Source organism: Amblyomma americanum, chromosome 2 (genome assembly GCF_052857255.1).
Source record: "Amblyomma americanum isolate KBUSLIRL-KWMA chromosome 2, ASM5285725v1, whole genome shotgun sequence".
In the NCBI taxonomy this organism is placed as follows: domain Eukaryota; kingdom Metazoa; phylum Arthropoda; class Arachnida; order Ixodida; family Ixodidae; genus Amblyomma; species Amblyomma americanum.
This window is the reverse complement of record NC_135498.1, coordinates 23,219,539-23,235,766: the sequence shown is the minus strand read 5'-3', so window position 1 is coordinate 23,235,766 and position 16,228 is coordinate 23,219,539. Positions and strand designations below refer to the sequence as shown.

At 44.4% G+C, this 16,228-nt stretch overlaps 1 protein-coding gene and 1 non-coding gene across 2 annotated transcripts in view; one reads left to right on the top strand and one right to left on the bottom strand.

The window, feature by feature from the left end:
* The window catches only part of LOC144118394 (centrosomal protein of 104 kDa), a 64,350-nt gene extending 49,342 nt beyond the window's left edge, over positions 1 to 15,008 (bottom strand). Inside the window, exons 1-3 of the mRNA XM_077651341.1 lie at positions 14,852 to 15,008; positions 10,771 to 10,862; positions 6,091 to 6,172 (exon numbers count right to left, since the gene is read on the bottom strand). Coding sequence (XP_077507467.1) covers positions 6,091 to 6,172; positions 10,771 to 10,862; positions 14,852 to 14,964 — 287 coding nt within the window. The 5' untranslated portion in view covers positions 14,965 to 15,008. The remainder of the gene's footprint in view (positions 1 to 6,090; positions 6,173 to 10,770; positions 10,863 to 14,851) is intronic.
* On the top strand, positions 7,744 to 7,817 carry TRNAS-CGA (transfer RNA serine (anticodon CGA)). The gene has a single exon. It is a non-coding gene; the product is annotated as a tRNA-Ser (tRNA).
* Positions 15,009 to 16,228: the final 1,220 nt, after the last annotated feature.

The window sequence follows — 16,228 nt, the reverse complement described above, 5'->3', positions numbered from 1 at the left end:
GAACATAAAATGGACACCAAAACAACTCAACCTAACTTCCGTTCTCAGCAAAATTCAATTCTTCGAGTCCTTCTGAGTACGTTGATGTTTGCTCAGAAGCAAAATATACATTTATTCCTGGGAAAATCAGATTTAAAAATGGGACATATCTTTCTCGTCACTCGATTCGAACTCGCGACGTCAAGACCGACAAGGACTCTGTGATCACAGTTTAGAACTAAGCGAAGGTGAAGCCTATAGCCTCGGGGATCGGTGACTCCCAAACTTTATGGACGTTACAGCGGTTTCGTTGCGAAAACGGCCAATGGCGGCAATACCTGTCCTGCATTTTATTTTTCCACCTCTTCTAGCCTGTAAAAGTTTCGTTTACAGCAAAACTACTAGATCCGTTTGTATTATAATGACAAACGAGGCTAGTTCTTTAGTTCTACAGAACATGGTAATCTATCGATACAGGCTAACTTCAGTTCGTCTTCAGTGTTCCTTTATATACCACATACCACACCTGTTACTGCAAAGCGCGGACTTTACTGTATAAGGATAAGTGGCTCAGCCAGCAGCCGCAATTAATACTCGAGTTCCTTTAAACCTACCCCATTCTTTGTCTATGCTCAACAAAATACAAACAGCACGTTAATTGCTGTAAAAGAGTACCAGAGACAAATATTCTCGGATATGGATTAAGTTATACGCTGTGTACAACGCACCATGCGTGGAGAGCAGAAAAGTAAGGACGTGCGTCAGCGGTGACACAGCATGAATATCTATTCCAGAGGTAAACATTAGGCTTTGATGGATTGCTATCCCTGTAATGTTTGTGGATAGTGCTCCTTGCGACTTGAGCGCTTGCCCTGGGCTGCTGTTTGTTTTTTCCATTAGGGACCTTGCGAGATGTGTCTGCGAGCGGAATGAGAATGGCTGTGCTGATACCTTGTTCTCCAAGGAGAGCTCCTCTGACAACACCTGTCGGTCACCCTCCCTTCCGTTCTTCCCTATTCGGCCTCGCGTCCCTATTGGGCCACTCCCAGCAATGTACTACAACGCTAGTTTTCAATGCGAGGTCGAATGTGAGGACCCGATTCGTCACTGTCAGTGACTACGCGAGCTATCTGTGCACGACGTCAAGATGTGTGCGCGCATTCCTCACCCTACGGCTGGCCGTGCGGCCGGCGAGCGCCTTTAACTCCGCCGTCGAGGGTACATTAGGGAGTTATAGACCTCTTCACAAAGTGGACCACGGGCGCCGCCATATTGGGCAGTTGACTGTGCTCGTAGTAGAGGAAAGAGTTGAGGATTAAGCTCCCCCACGCTCTCTCCACATCCCAGAAAACCGGGTTTCCCGAGGGTCGTTAAAAGTTCTATAGCATAGCGCGATCCACTGCCGTTAGTGCAGTGCTTGTAACGCAGGTCACTGAGTAACAAGCACTTCGGCTTTCGTTAACTGCGCCTTCCTTCGCTCGAAGCGGGAGCGCAGGCGTGAGCATAACGCTGGCTGTGCCTTCAGATTTCTCTGACCTGAACACGGACGTCGTATGCGTATACCCCATATATAAAGGGCGTAGCAAATTAAAATAAAGGCTACAAATTTTCACAGCCTTTGATACCGCTGAAAAATAATAATGTTACGGATGGCATTGCTTTAATTTACAGGTGCAGAACAAGGCATGCTTGGAAGCGAGACCGTACTCGTGTCCAATTAAGCGAATGCTCCTCGCGCGTCTTCCGCCTCTTCTCCGTTCAACCCCGCCGCTACAAGACGTGACAATATCAGGTCCTCCCATTGTTCTGCAGACCGAATTGGGTAACCTATTAATCAAGGTGGAGTCAAACTGTCAGTTTCCAGCGGTACAGAAGGCCCGCTGCAACATCTGTCGGTGCAAAATCCGGAGCTTACTTTAACGAGCTTAGTGCTGCACCAGCAAATTTCTGAATTTCTTAACTTCCTTTGTTTTAGTTGAATTTCTCAGCTTCACTATTTCGCTACTGCATTCTTGTATGCGCCCATGTGTCGGTGCGTAATTTTATTTCAGAGCGACAGCTGTTAATGCCTCGTTTCCCGAGATCGCGTCGTGTCCTGTGGGCAGAGAGGAACGAGGGGATTTATTTATTTATTTATTTATTTATTTATTTATTTATTTATTTATTTATTTATTTATTTATTTATTGGTTTTTGGGTAAAGGAAATGGCGCAGTATCTGTCTCGTATATCTTTGGACACCTGAACCACGCCGTAAGGTAAGGGATCAAGGAGGGAGTGAAAGATGAAAGAAAGAATCCTTGGAACGAGGGGAGGAAAGTTGTGCCCAAACATCGTCACTGGCACGTGGAGGGTTCTTGGCTGTGAACAATGAGCTGCGTATTCACCGTATTCAACGTCCTCCTAAAAATCAGTCGTCATTATTAATCACTACTCGTGACTAATTCATATATAATAACCAATCAATTATTTACAATGTAAATAACTACTGCGTGTAGTAATCAGTACTTATTGGTAGTGTTTACAATAATTTATTCACGCGGTTAGCAGTCTAAATATATTAAAGGACTGATTCCAAGTATTTGACCTCATCGTTCACAACAGCTCTCGCTAAAATTAGCGTTCAGTGTGGCAACCATCTTGCGATTTTTTTTTCTGAGGGAGGGAGAGGTGTAAGCGTTGAAATTATCCTGATTTCATTGTAATATTTTAAATCCCAGTATTTTTCTTAATAACACTACCCTTTGTCATTTTCGTTTTCGGAAATGCAGGAGGCCAGTAAAGACGTACTAAACACTAGAAATTCAGAACCCTTATCTGAGTGAGCGTGTTAAAAGAGATGGAACAATTCATGGGCAATAAGCTATATTGGTTAGATCTGAATGCAATCTTAACCTGTGCAGCTGCGATCGCTTGGTTTATTGTTAGTCTTTGTTTATCACGCATGGAAACCTTTATTAAAGTATTCAAGAAGAGACTGTGCCGAGCAGCGCTCTTAAGAAATTTCTCTATGGTGCCGTTAATGACGTAGCAAAAACCGAATAACTCACAGGACAGTTACCACCTGCAGCACGAATTTCAGCGACAGTAGACAGAACAACTATACGGGGTGTTTTAAGATGTTCTGCAATTTAAAAAAAAAAACAAGCTTTTAAAAATAGGCTTTAATAAATATTAAAAGGCGCGTACCCCACTGTAAGTAATTTACATATCAGCATTTATAGAATTTTGAAAACCCGGTTACTCTCGGCGCTGTGGCCCAATAAATTTTGCCAACATCGTACCAAAGTACATATGCTTTCGAAAAGCTGTCAGGCAAAGCAACCCCTCCAGTCCACCTAAATCGTCGAAATAGCTAAAGTTCCTTAGGCCACAGCGCCGAGGGTAAATGCGTTTTCGAAATTCGAAAAACTGATATAGATATCACTTGCGGTGGACTACATTCCTCTCAGTTAATAAACTAACAGGAACATTTAAAAAGTTGACCGTTCCACATAAGTTAATCAGCGTACTTGTTAGCACGCCTTAGCTGCATTCTGATGTGCTACACTGCTGACAATGCTATGCCAAAAACCACGCTGTTCTAACTCAAAAAGCCCATTTAAAAACATTTCAGAACGTCCCAAGAGAAGCACCCGGTATACCTACACAAATGGGCTCTCGCTGAATTGCTAGTCAATGCGTTCTTTGCCTCCGATACCTTCTTGGTTTGACTTCAGCCGAACACGCAGTTCACTCTTTGCGCCTGCGCCGTTGCGTCTCGGTTGCCGCAGCCCGTACTTTCAAGTCTCGCCTCTGAGTCCGCCTTACCTGTGCTTCGGCTCACTGCACTGCTGGGTTTTCGCGTCTATGTAGTTTTGTCTCCATTTCGCCCTGAAAAAATGGCCTATAGACTGTCTATAGACTTCTTATAGCCTCTATTGATTTTCTATATATATATATATATATATATATATATATATATATATATATATATATATATATATATATATATATATATATATATATATATATATATATATATATATATATATATATATATATATATATATATATATATATATATATATATATATATATATATATATATGCTAATCAAAGTCTATAAACAGTCTAAAAACAAAAGTCTACTAAAAATGTACGACCATAGATTTATAGATTGTCTTTAGACTGTCTGTAGGGTTCATATTGCCTGTAGACTGTTCTCTAGAGTTTGTCTATAGATAGTCTATAGACCTTATAGACAGAAGTCTACGTACAGTCTATAGACTGCCCAAAGAAACTTGTGTAAGGGCTGCGGCGCGTACATTTGGACCTTCTCTCTGTACTCTCCTCACACCGCAGTAGAATGTAGCCAATGCCACCACCCGGAAGCAGATCTGTGTTACTGTGCACAGAACTCAGGGCAGTTCCCCAAATCTTACCCCTATCCCCATCTTCTTGAGAGGAGGCCCTGCGGTCCGCGGACCTCGAGAACCATATCGTCCTGGTTTTCCGGACCCGGCCCTAGGCTGCCTCCAGAGGGCTGCTGGGCTAGGAAGCCCTCCTACTGAGGATATCTTCGTCACTTTCTTTTTTTTTTTTCAATGAAAGTTATTCTCTCTGTCTGTCTTCGCACCCTCTTCTGGCATCGGCTGCACCAGGAGCTGAATATCCGTGGACACTCCGTTCGCGGTCTCATGCCTGCTACAGAGCTTGTGTGTCCCCTGGTCCGGTATCTCCAAGGCCTCTGAAGCACTCACTCAAGGGGGTTATTGGTCAAGCGGTTTATTATTTTTACAGAGAGTCGCGTCATTACATCGAACGATACGCTCGACAGTAGCGAAGAAAGAGATGGAGATTGGTCACGCTCGCACGTGCCTGGCACCAACCAATGAGCACCGCCTCCCCTCTCCCCCCGCCTCATGCCTCCTTTCTCTATCAAAAATTTTATCCTGGTACTCTTTCGCGGTGACGTCATCATCGAACTACGCCGAGATCTCGGAAAACCGGTAATAAACAGCTGTCGCTGTAAAGCGAAACGAAACGGGCGCATCACGAATGCATTTCAGAATCCGAGTATCTGGAGCATTGCTAGCGCTGTCGTGGGGAGGGGGGGGGGGGGGGGGGGGAGGCTGGAGCCTGCTGCTCCTAGCACGCTAGCAATGCCAAGAGGAATGGAAGGAAAGCTTCAAAGACAATAAGCAGCAGCATTGATGCAAGGAGGTTTAGGATCCGTTTAGAGCGCGTGCGCTGATCCCCTTGCGCCGTCAGAGGCTCTATTGGTGCGTCGCTACAAGAATGTTTTAGGAGCAGGAAGCATTTGAAGCGGGACAATTCACAGGGTAGGGCTTTTACGCGATGTTTGCAATCTCTTGCATAGTACTCATATTTCCTGCTGTATACCATGTAAAGAGGGGTCCGGGGGTCCCTCAAGTGATCTGAGATCACTTTTTACCCGGACCTACCCACATCTATGATGTAAATAAAATAAACTTGAAACTTGAACCTACTCGGAAGCCATGTTGCGCAAACCCATAGTCCTGTCACTCCCGGCCCGTACATAAAACGTTTTGTTTTTCGCATGACGTTCTTTTTTGTAGTCAATGAACGTGCTCGCGGATAATTAACATGACAAGGAAGTCGCGCACTGCAAGCTATCGCTATGATCAAAGCGAAATCAGTATGTCTCGACCAAAAACCAGCCAACCGCTTACATAACCGCACTACTTGCTCTCGAGCATCGCTGCTGACGCGGACACACACAAGCGCATCCACTATTCACTACCAAAGCAGGCGCAAAGCCGCGGTTAGGCCTAGAAGCCGTGTAATAAGCCCGGGCCGGACAAAAGCCCGCGAGCTTCGTAGTGTGCTCCCTAAAGCGAGTCGCAAAAGAGGAGGGCGGAAAGCGTGCAGCGTGGTTAAGCACCCGCGCCGAGCCGTAAGTAATGAATCACGTGCGCCGACAGCACGTTTGTAGCCTGGACGTTAGCCTCTCGGCCAGTCGCCCGGTGGCTTAGACAGCAGCAGCGCCAAGGAACGCTCGCGCGCGCTCTCCGCTCGCTCGGGAGGAGGGGAGAGGGGAGTGGAGGGAAGAGAGGGGCGTGTTGGAGCGTGACGCACGGTGCACTCACCCTAAATGAGTCCAGCGGGCGTTGTGGAGGGCCACGTCAAGCCCTTTGGGGACGTTGCCCACGTAGATGTCGATTGTGGTGGCTGTAAATAAGGAACCCCCCAAACAAGCGCTGCAGGTTAGAGTGCAGCCGCGACCGTCTGCGCCTATTCGAGACAAGGAGTATGTTGGGGCGAACAAAACGAATGAAAAATAATATGCCCCTGCATGCATCCTTATGCATAACAATCGTTTTTTTTTGTGCTGTCAGCAACAGCACTGCCGATGAAAATAGTTAAATTTAGAAGTAAGGGAATGAAATAGCAGCCGTTCGCCACCGTGTCAGAAACGCTCAGTGACTCTAAGATTGTTCGTATAAAGTAGCACGCACGACCTTGTTAAATCTACACGTCTTACCTGTATTTTAAGTCATAATCATCATCATCGTCAGCCTGATTGCGCCCTCTCCCATATCTCTCCAATTAACCCTGTCCTGTGCCAGCTGCTGCCACGTTATCCCCGAAAACTTCCTAATCTCATTCGCCCAGCTAACATTCTACCACCCCCTGCTATCTCTCGGAATTCATTCCGTTATACTTAAGGACCATCGGTTATCTTGTCTTCGCATTACGTGCCCTGCATAAACCCATTTATTTCTCTTGATTTCGACTAGGAAGTCATTAACCCGCGTTTGTTCCCTGACGCACTCTGCCCTCTTTGTGTCTGTTAACGTTACACTTGTCATTTTCCTTTCCATATCTCGCTGCGTAGTCCTCAGTCTAAGTTGAACCCTTTTCGTTATCCTCCACGTTTCTGTCCCATAGGTGAGTACCCTTGAGAGAAAGCTGTTATATACTTTTAAGTAACGATAAGTAAAAAAAAAGAATACATTTATTGTGCCCACACATGTCGGCGTTCACCACTAACCTGAAGTTCACTTTCAAATTTTTAGCCCATTAATTTCTTGCACGGTAATATGAAAAATGTTACAACCAAAGGCAAGCAGTTAGAATACTGATATGGTGAGTACTATAAGCAATAAGCAACAACCGTAACACGAACAGCGAAATGAGAAGATATTAGCCAGGGAAGCTCAACACTAGCGCAGGTTAATTTCAGTTCGAAGGCGCGAAGAATGTCCTAGGATTGTTAATATATATATATATATATATATATATATATATATATATATATATATATATATATATATATATATATATATATATATATATATATATATATATATATATATATATATATATATATATATATATATATATATATAGACAAGGTAAGGGAAATAACGTTTTTTAACAAATCTATGAAGGGAGCCAACAGTCACCGAAACCAAGGTGCATAGGGGAATGTTTTTTTTCGGTGACTGTTGGCTCCCTTCATAGGTTTGTTAAAAAACGAGTCCCTTATTTCCTTTACCTTGTCTGCTAATTGCTTAACGAGGGTCTCGGTTCTGGCAGTCTTGATGCCATAGGTAGCATAAGAGGGCTCTCGTACAGTTTCCGCCCTCGCCATTAGATGACGTTCCACGTCACACTCGCGGTAATACAGGACGTGCTACGTCCGCCGCTATGGACGAGGGTGGCGCTGGTGAACACTCTCAAGGTTCGCTTAAACACAATATATATAAATACCCACGAGAGCAGCAGATTGCACAGCCGTCGCCGTAGCTCAGTTGGTAAGAGCGCCGGACGCGATATTCGGAGGTCGTGGGTTCGGATCCCACCGGCGGCATGGTTGTTTTTTCTGCTGCTTTATAAGTAATCTTCTTTAAGCGATAGATTAATTTAAGTATTATTATCCCACTGATTAGCGCTACACATAAAAAAAATTAACAAACATTCCCCTATGCACCTTGGTTTCGGTGTGTGTGTGTGTGTGTGTGTGTGTGTGTGTGTGTGTGTGTGTGTGTGTGTGTGTGTGTGTGTGTGTGTGTGTGTGTGTGTGTGTGTGTGTGTGTGTGTGTGTGTGTGTGTGTGTGTGTGTGTGTGTGTGTGTGTGTGTGTGTGTGTGTGTGTGTGTGTGTGTGTGTGTGTGTGTGTGTGTGTGTGTGTGTGTGTGTGTGTGTGTGTGTGTGTGTGTGTGTGTGTGTGTGTGTGTGTGTGTGTGTGTGTGTGTGTGTGTGTGTGTGTAAATAGCGCTTTGTGCGGTATGTTTAACGTGTTCCTTATTCTCATTTTACGTACTGTTACAGCAGTTCATTTAAAAATACCCTACCTGATACCAGCGATATCATACTGTCAAAAATCCTTGGCATTAGAGTATACCGCATTGGACGGTGTCCGCAAAGTGAGCTCTCACCACAACTGCCCCATTATGCTATTCGAGAGAGTTTCATTTACCCCTAAGAGTTATATGTGGGGGAGCAGGTTTGGAAATAAAAGGTTGCATTTTTCGAGTTGAAAAAAAAAGGTGAACTAGCACTGACAGTAAATATTCGGCGGGGTCGAAGTCATTGATTCGTAGTATTGATTTTCGCGCAAGCGTTTTTCGCATAGCGCAGACCTAGCCTAAGATACGCTTTTATTGCGACGAGGTTTTCCGACAGGGAACTACATTAACGAACATCTCAACTCTGGGGTTCACTAGACGTAAATGAAAGCAGTCGCATTATCCTCATCGCGTCTGAAGCCGGGAAAAGGCCTAAGGGACCAACTGCATTAAGTTCTCATCACTTTCTGAATACGCCTCACTATATCGTCACGCAGCGGTGATGGCACTCAAAAAAATTCTGAGGGCACTCAAACCTGCTTACGTCGAGCATGGACATTTTTAAAAAGCGGGTTTTTTCTACGACGCCAATACGCGATCTATTTATTGCTTAAATTTATTTTTCTCTTTATTTTTATTAATGTTTATTTTTGTTTTCATTTATTTTTCATTTTTCCTTTATTGATTTTTTTTACTTTATTTATTTTCCTTCTCACATCCAGGGGCTATGCCGACGTCCGTGGGTGTTTTGACATCCAGGCGATATATCCACGTCCGTCGCTATTGTGTCGTCAAAGTTTAATTGATTACCTAATTGAAATTCATCAACCAAATGTTTCCCACAGCAAGATCTGATCACGCACTATCTAAAACAATCAAACTTTTGCGCATATATTTTTACAGAACGACACAATCGTGCGGAGAAGCTATGTCGCCGTCCGTGGATATTGTGACGTCGAATTGCAATTTTCGCGTTTAATTAACTAATTGTACCACTTCAATCAAATTTTCATCACAGCTAGGTTCCATCACACACTAGCACAATCAAATTTTTGCACATTTATCTTCACAGGACGACGTAATCAGGCGGAGAAAGTTTTGCTGACACGAAACTCGGGACATAACCATCTAATGCTTTCGCATTAATAGTTAAGCTTTCCAACTTGTTTATTTGGGCGGACTTGTACCCTGGAAGGAAACTGAGCTCGGCAGTGTCGGGAGTCGTAGCTGCGTTCGGTGCTGGGAGAGCAACGTCAGAAAGTGTCGGTAGCGATTACAGCCGAACCAGCGAAACCTGGTCGCGCTTCGAGAGGCCAAACGAAGTGATAAGGCTGCATGCCGCCGAATAATAAGAACATCACCAAATAACAGGCCAAACAAACAACGTTTCATGGCAAGAGGTTCCATTGGTCGGTGTTTTTTCCTAGAGTTCAACCGTGGCCTAGCCCTCCCTAGTCAAACGAGCTCTCTTTGAATCTTAATGTTCTTCAATTCGCTCTTCAATTCAGTGCTTTGTCTTTGTCTTCTATGTCCTGGCATGCATGTAAGACAAGGTTTTCATAATTTCGCTCTTTCGATATTTCTACGACGAGGGAATTTGGATGCTCTTGCATGCCCAGCAATTCTGTATAAAAATATTTTTGAGCGGGAAACCATTTATGACCGCAATTTTTTCATATAATGTAAGATTTCACTATAACGATCAATATATCCTGCGATCTACCGACGACAGTCTTGTAGTTTTATTTTTTCTATTCAGGTTTTTGCTATCGTCACAAGCGTTCCCCATTGGTTTTCTATGGCAGTCTTAACTGTTCGTTGCGATCGCTGGAAACACTTTAAAAGAAAGATTTTGCTAATCTCAGAATAATGGACCATTACCTTCAATATTTCCATAACAGGGGCTTACAATTTTCCAATTTTTGAAATTTTTACCCGAGAAAGCTGGGCTTGGATATGTTTATTAACAGAGAACTTACGTCTCTTATTATAGTATGTACTTAGAAGGAAGATTTTTCTCATTTTGTTTGTTTACTGGCTTTATTAATTTCTTTTACCGGCAGTGAATGCTAATGGCGCTTCTGTTTGAACTGGTTGAACGACCCAGTATTTTGAGGTGATTTGAAAGAAGAAGGTATGTGCTGTATTTATGAATATGTACCTTGTATATGCAGATGGACTGCCCTGTCCGCATACAAGCTGCATTCTTAAGCGGACAGGCACAGACTGTGACGCACATGCTATTTGATGAAATAATAAAATTGCAAATTACAAATTACAAATTCATCTTTGTTATTGATGGACAACACTGATATCTGAAGAAGTGGTTAGTTCCTATAAGCAAGCAGTAACAGCAGGCGCAGTTAGAAAAAAATATATATTTGTATTCAGTAGACAAATTTACGTTGTTTCAAGCGCGCAAAGCTTCAAGTTTAAACCCACTCATTGCTGCAGGCAGTGGTGGGACGGCACTCACCTATGCAGTATTGGTGGGAAAGAATCTGGATGCGGCAAATTCGGCATTTTGTCTCCAGCTGAATGACGATCTCTTGAGGGTACGTTGAATACCTAGGGGGAAACGGACAATGAAGGCAGGTTTAGAAAGACGCAATGACATCGCATCGCTCAATTAGAGTTTCCTGTTACTGGAAACCTAAGCCGGTAGTCAGAGACCATCTAGCGGCCTAGCTATTGAAACATTCTGAAGATATAGTGGAAAAGAGCGTGTTGGCTTTCCAGTCTTCTCTCATTGTGGCCAAGCCGCAGTTTGGCCAATATGAGAAGAGCATAAATTTATTTAGATACAGCAGCGAGCAATGCATGTATATTCAAAGCATACATGTCCTATTTGAGAAACGGATGGCGATTACGAATACTGCGGGACACGAGAGAGTGGCAAAAGAGCGTACAAAAAAATTTTAATATCTTACTCGCTTGAAACCGACATACTAAGGACGCTTTTTTTTTGTTCCTAGGAGAAATGACAATGAGTCGTGATTCTATTTGCAAAAAAATTGTAAGACCTTTTTATTCATAGCTCATATATTATAGACACGGTGAAAAGCAGTCTCGAAGAAGAAAAAAATACGGAAAAAGAATTCCACTCCAGAAAACAAATTTGGGTGATGCTATTTGAACCTGGAATGCAGTATGCACTGTTTTACACAGCTCAAGATAAACGCAACACGTGAACAGACAGAAGGTCCACGGATATTAAATTTACTGCTAAGCTCAGTCAAACAAAAAAGTTGGAAGGAACAAGGGCATGACGCGATAGCTTTAGTGGGCTAATGCCCATACGTGCAGAATTGGTCATTCTCTACTTTAAATTCGTAGATCCCTGGGAGTCCTCATACCACTCCTTGCTCAGTGGTGCAACTGTGTAGCTATGTGCGACTGCTCTACGGTGGCAGGTGCTGCCACCGGTGGGGCCTGTGCTACCCAGGCTGCTCTTCCCGAGCGACCTCTCACGGCCGATCTTTAATTTCACTGACCCCTGCCACGGCGGTCAGTTTGCTCACAATCCGGTGGGCAGGTTGTGATGACGCCGCAAGGTCACGTGACCTAGGTAGCTCACCTGCTTCTAGGCTGCTTCTCTGGGAATTTTTCTTGGATTTTTAGCTGACGGTCAACGACACCGACGCCGAAAACGACGCCGGATGTTCTGCGACACGAGATCTTTGACGCTGTCTTGTTAAAAAGCCTACAGCCAGGTTCTAAGAATTCACTATTTCGTGTGTAAAATAACTGTGTCACCAAGTATGGGGGCTGCGAATATTCTATCTTTTCGATTATCGAATCAAATCTCCTCTGATTTGAGTAGTCGAACAAACCAATAGGGCATGGTCAAAATTATCCGAAACGAATATTTTCTCAACTTTTCTAGCACTTTTCTAGTTACTAGCCCGAAATATGAATAAGGCGAGGGATACGGGTTTCGGCGCCGGGATTTGGTCCTTTGTAGTCGTCGCGTTCTTAACGTTTCCACATGGTCTCAAATTCCGGCGATACGGCAGGGCTCAGGCAGACTCACCAAAACCTGCTTTGATGCCCGATCTCTCACGCTATGGCTCAGACGTAGTTGCCGCCCCTCCCACCTACTGAGGTGAGTGGCTTGCTTATTCGATGTCGTCATCACTTTGGCCAAGGTAATTTTCCTACGCGTATAACATTGCAGCCATAGTTTTCATTTGTCATAGTCATGGCAGTGTTGCGTATCTTGTAGTGGAGATCAGGGTTGTGTGTTTTAACAGCTATACTTTTAATTCCATAACATAGCGCTGTACGACAGCGCTGCCGGTTCCACTTCGCTGCTTTGCACGATTGCTAGTTTTGTACGATTCATCGCTGTAGTAGCTAATACCCGTAAAAATAATCAGTGCCTATTCAGTTTGGTACTGTTATTATTCGATTCCTTTTCACTTCGGTTTTAAGTAACATGGTTCATATTCGATTCAGCAGAAAATCTACACTACTACTCATATCAAATTCAGTTCTTAAAAAAAGTGCTATTCGCACACACCTACCACCAAGCTTTTAGCAACTGTAGACTTGTAACATCAGTCAGTGCACAAAAGTTTGTTGTATTAAGTAAACGCAAATTTACGTTAAAATGCAAATTTCAGAGCAGCGGTTTATGAATATTTTTTTTTGTTTCTGTGATATCTAAGAAAGAACAAAAAATGGCAGAGGCCACAAGACTACATCCTCCTCGGTTCTCAGTTTCTCTCATAAATTATTAAACATCGCGGGGCAAAGCAGTCCACCATTTGTTCCGTGTTGTTCTGCTATCAGTTAAACCGAGACAGGAGAGAGTTGTTGAAAATTTTAAATTTTTAGATGATGCCAGGTTGGCCCCTGTTTCTACTAGAGCATGCCAAATTAGTTCCATCGAACAGTGTGATTGTAGTCCGGAATTTTGTGCGTTGATTCTTGGTTGCACAGGCACCCGCTATATAACGCTGACCAGTGCATACAAACGAGCGGCGAATAACGCTTTATTTCTTTTAATTCCCTCGCCCTCTCTCCTTACTTTCCTCTCTCTCTCTGTCTCTCTCTCTCTCTCTCTCTCTGCGTGTCGTTAGCACCTTTCAGCACATGCTCGACCATCACAAAAAACTCTAAACAAACAACTAATATATATGTCTGGCCAAAAGCGAGATGGAGAACAGCAGGCGTTTTGCAACAACTTTCTTAATAGCACGCTTTGATCATAAGTCCTTCTCAATGAAAAAAAAAAAGGAAGCCAGGAACATCGACAACAGCAAGCAGATACCGTCTGCTGGAGTTTAAAAGGGCATGGGGGACAGGAGAAACTCCTTAAGAAAGTATACTTGGCTGCGCAATGTTTGAAGCCAAGGGAATAGTTAACAAATTTCTTTTATTATTATGAATACCTACGAGTTCATACATTGCAGACGAAAAAAACAACAAAAGCACGCCGCCAGTGAGAACCAAACCCCCGACTTCTGTGCATCTGGCTCCGTGCTACTACGAATTCATCAGTATACGCATAGGGTCGGCTCGAAGGCTGTTTTTATTGCTTTGAATTTCAGTGCGCACGCTCTACTTGAGCAGTTCTACAATGTGCAGCTATATGAGCAGCTCTACAACGTGCACTGTGACCGTCACCGACACGGCACGCGGCGACGAAGACGCACACTCCATCGTGGAAATAAAGCGCACCTTCTCTGTCCATCCTGACGAGATAAGCATGTGTTTACAAAACAGACTTACGAAAACCCTTACGCGCGCCGTCTTATACGCGCACTGTCTGAACTAAAAGTGATATAGAGTGGAGCGCAAAATGCCATTACGTAACTTAAGATTCGGTTATAAGGGAAAACAAAGGATCACATTACAGGCAGCTTTGTAAGTGTCTCGCAAGTGCATATCTTTGCTGTCACCTATAGCTTTGTTTATTCGTTCCAGTAAACATGAGGCAAGACGGACATTATGTCATCTTAATTTATACAGATTTTGATTTTCAATGACGGTGGAGGACAGCTACGCTGTGTGGTGGATGCGCAGTTCTACTAACGTTAATTTTAAAGAGAGAAGAGGGCGACGCCCGATAAGCCGGTTGTGTGAAACGGTCACGCATGCCCGTGGTACCAATATGTAAACGTACGCCACCAACGCCTGCGACGCGTGGTTTGTTGACGCGCTCAAAGCCCAGTACAGCCCCTTCGTTACAGCTGCATACCAACGTCCGCAGGAGAAGCGAGTTAACCGTTGTCGGCGTAGAGTCGCCGACAACAGCTAGCTAAGTTCCTGGGCTCAGATTCGTCATTCACTTATACTGTGAACTGTGTTCTTCTCTGCTACTTTCTTTTCAACTGCGCCAGCTTCACTCCGTTTAGTGCTTTCCGCTTTCGTGTGTTTTTTTTTTTTTGCAGAAGCTCGCCTTTGCTCGTTGAAGTTTCAGATTACTAGCGTCTGCGAGAGTTGAAAGAATGTACAGAGGCTGACGGCAAATCTGTCAGAGATAAACCCGAAAAAGAAAAAAAAATGTTCAAACGCGGTGAGTGTATATATATACAAACGAGGGCACTCACTTCTTGGAGAGCCATCCCTTGACGGTTGGTCCGTGCAGGTTCAGCTCGGAAGCGGGGAAGTTCTCGTCCTCGGCGCTCACTTGGACCACGCTGAAGTTGATCTTGCGCGGCATCCCTGCCGACTGGCACACCACTTCGGGCCTCTCCCCCCCAACAACAACTACGACGCCACGGGCACTGCGTCGCCACCACGCTCGTCGACGCTGGGCATTCCTGAACGCACGGGTCTAGGGGGACGAACACAACCGGCTCTGCGACTGCTGGGTCCGAACTGCAGCAGGAGCACAACACGGGCACACCGGCGGCCACCTCGCGGGGCCTAGTCTGCTCTCGCTCTCCCTCCCCCCCCCCCTTTCCCCAAACCCCAGCTACCTCTCTACGCTGACGGTTGCCAGGGGTGTCGTAGTACTCTTCCATTTTCCTCTCACGCCCTCTCTTCCCGCCTGCGCTCTCGCTCTGTCCCTAGCGACGGCGAATGAAAAAAAAAAAAAGAAAGGCACTGGCGCTGTTTTTTTCCCCTCTGGTGTCCCGCATTCCACGGTGCACCTCACTTATGCTAGCGTTACGGCAAGCGCTGTCTGCATTGAAAAAAAAAAAGAAAGAGAGGCTTACTTAAAAGCGCATTTCTTTAATATTACAACTCGTGTTGTTGGTCAACGCTATAGCGAACCGACCAGTACCGCTTTTACCATCCCATTCTCCAGTGAACACATTTTTCAGCAGTCTCCTGTGTGCCGCTCTCATCAGCCTGGTCTTTGCTCAAACATTTCAGCCTAGCTGCATTTAGGCCTAGTCGCATTTCGTTCTAGCCGGGACAATAAGCGTGACGCTAGGTGCGAGGCTAGGTATTAAAGATGCAACGCGCCCCCTGCGAAGGTAGCCTGTAGACCTTTCTTATCTGTATTTGCCATACGTATTACGCTAAACTAAGCTCGATTTTTGCGGTCCCGCCTAACGACATCTGCTCAACACGTTCTTGTTTTCGGCATTAGCCTAGAGAAACGAGTTAGAAGCAGTTGTAAGCCTATTTGTGTTCGCTTGATGTAGCAGGCGTAATTCTTGTGCTCTGATATGAGCAGTTACATAGGTATACCTCAGGAACCCTGTTCTCTTGCTGTGTTTTGCTGTTCGTCGATTATGCACAGACATTGTGCTCTAAAATTCTTAATATCTTGTCTTACCTTCTTATCACTGTCACATTACTTCACATATGGAAACGATAGTAAGCACAAAACTGTAGCCAAAAAGGTTATAAAACTTTTCCGGTGCTGAAGTAATTTATACTCATTCCGAGACGTCATTCGCTCGGTATATCACATAGACATAGCTCTGGTATAATTTCTCTTTGCCTTTGCTGAGGCGTCAGAGTATATACGA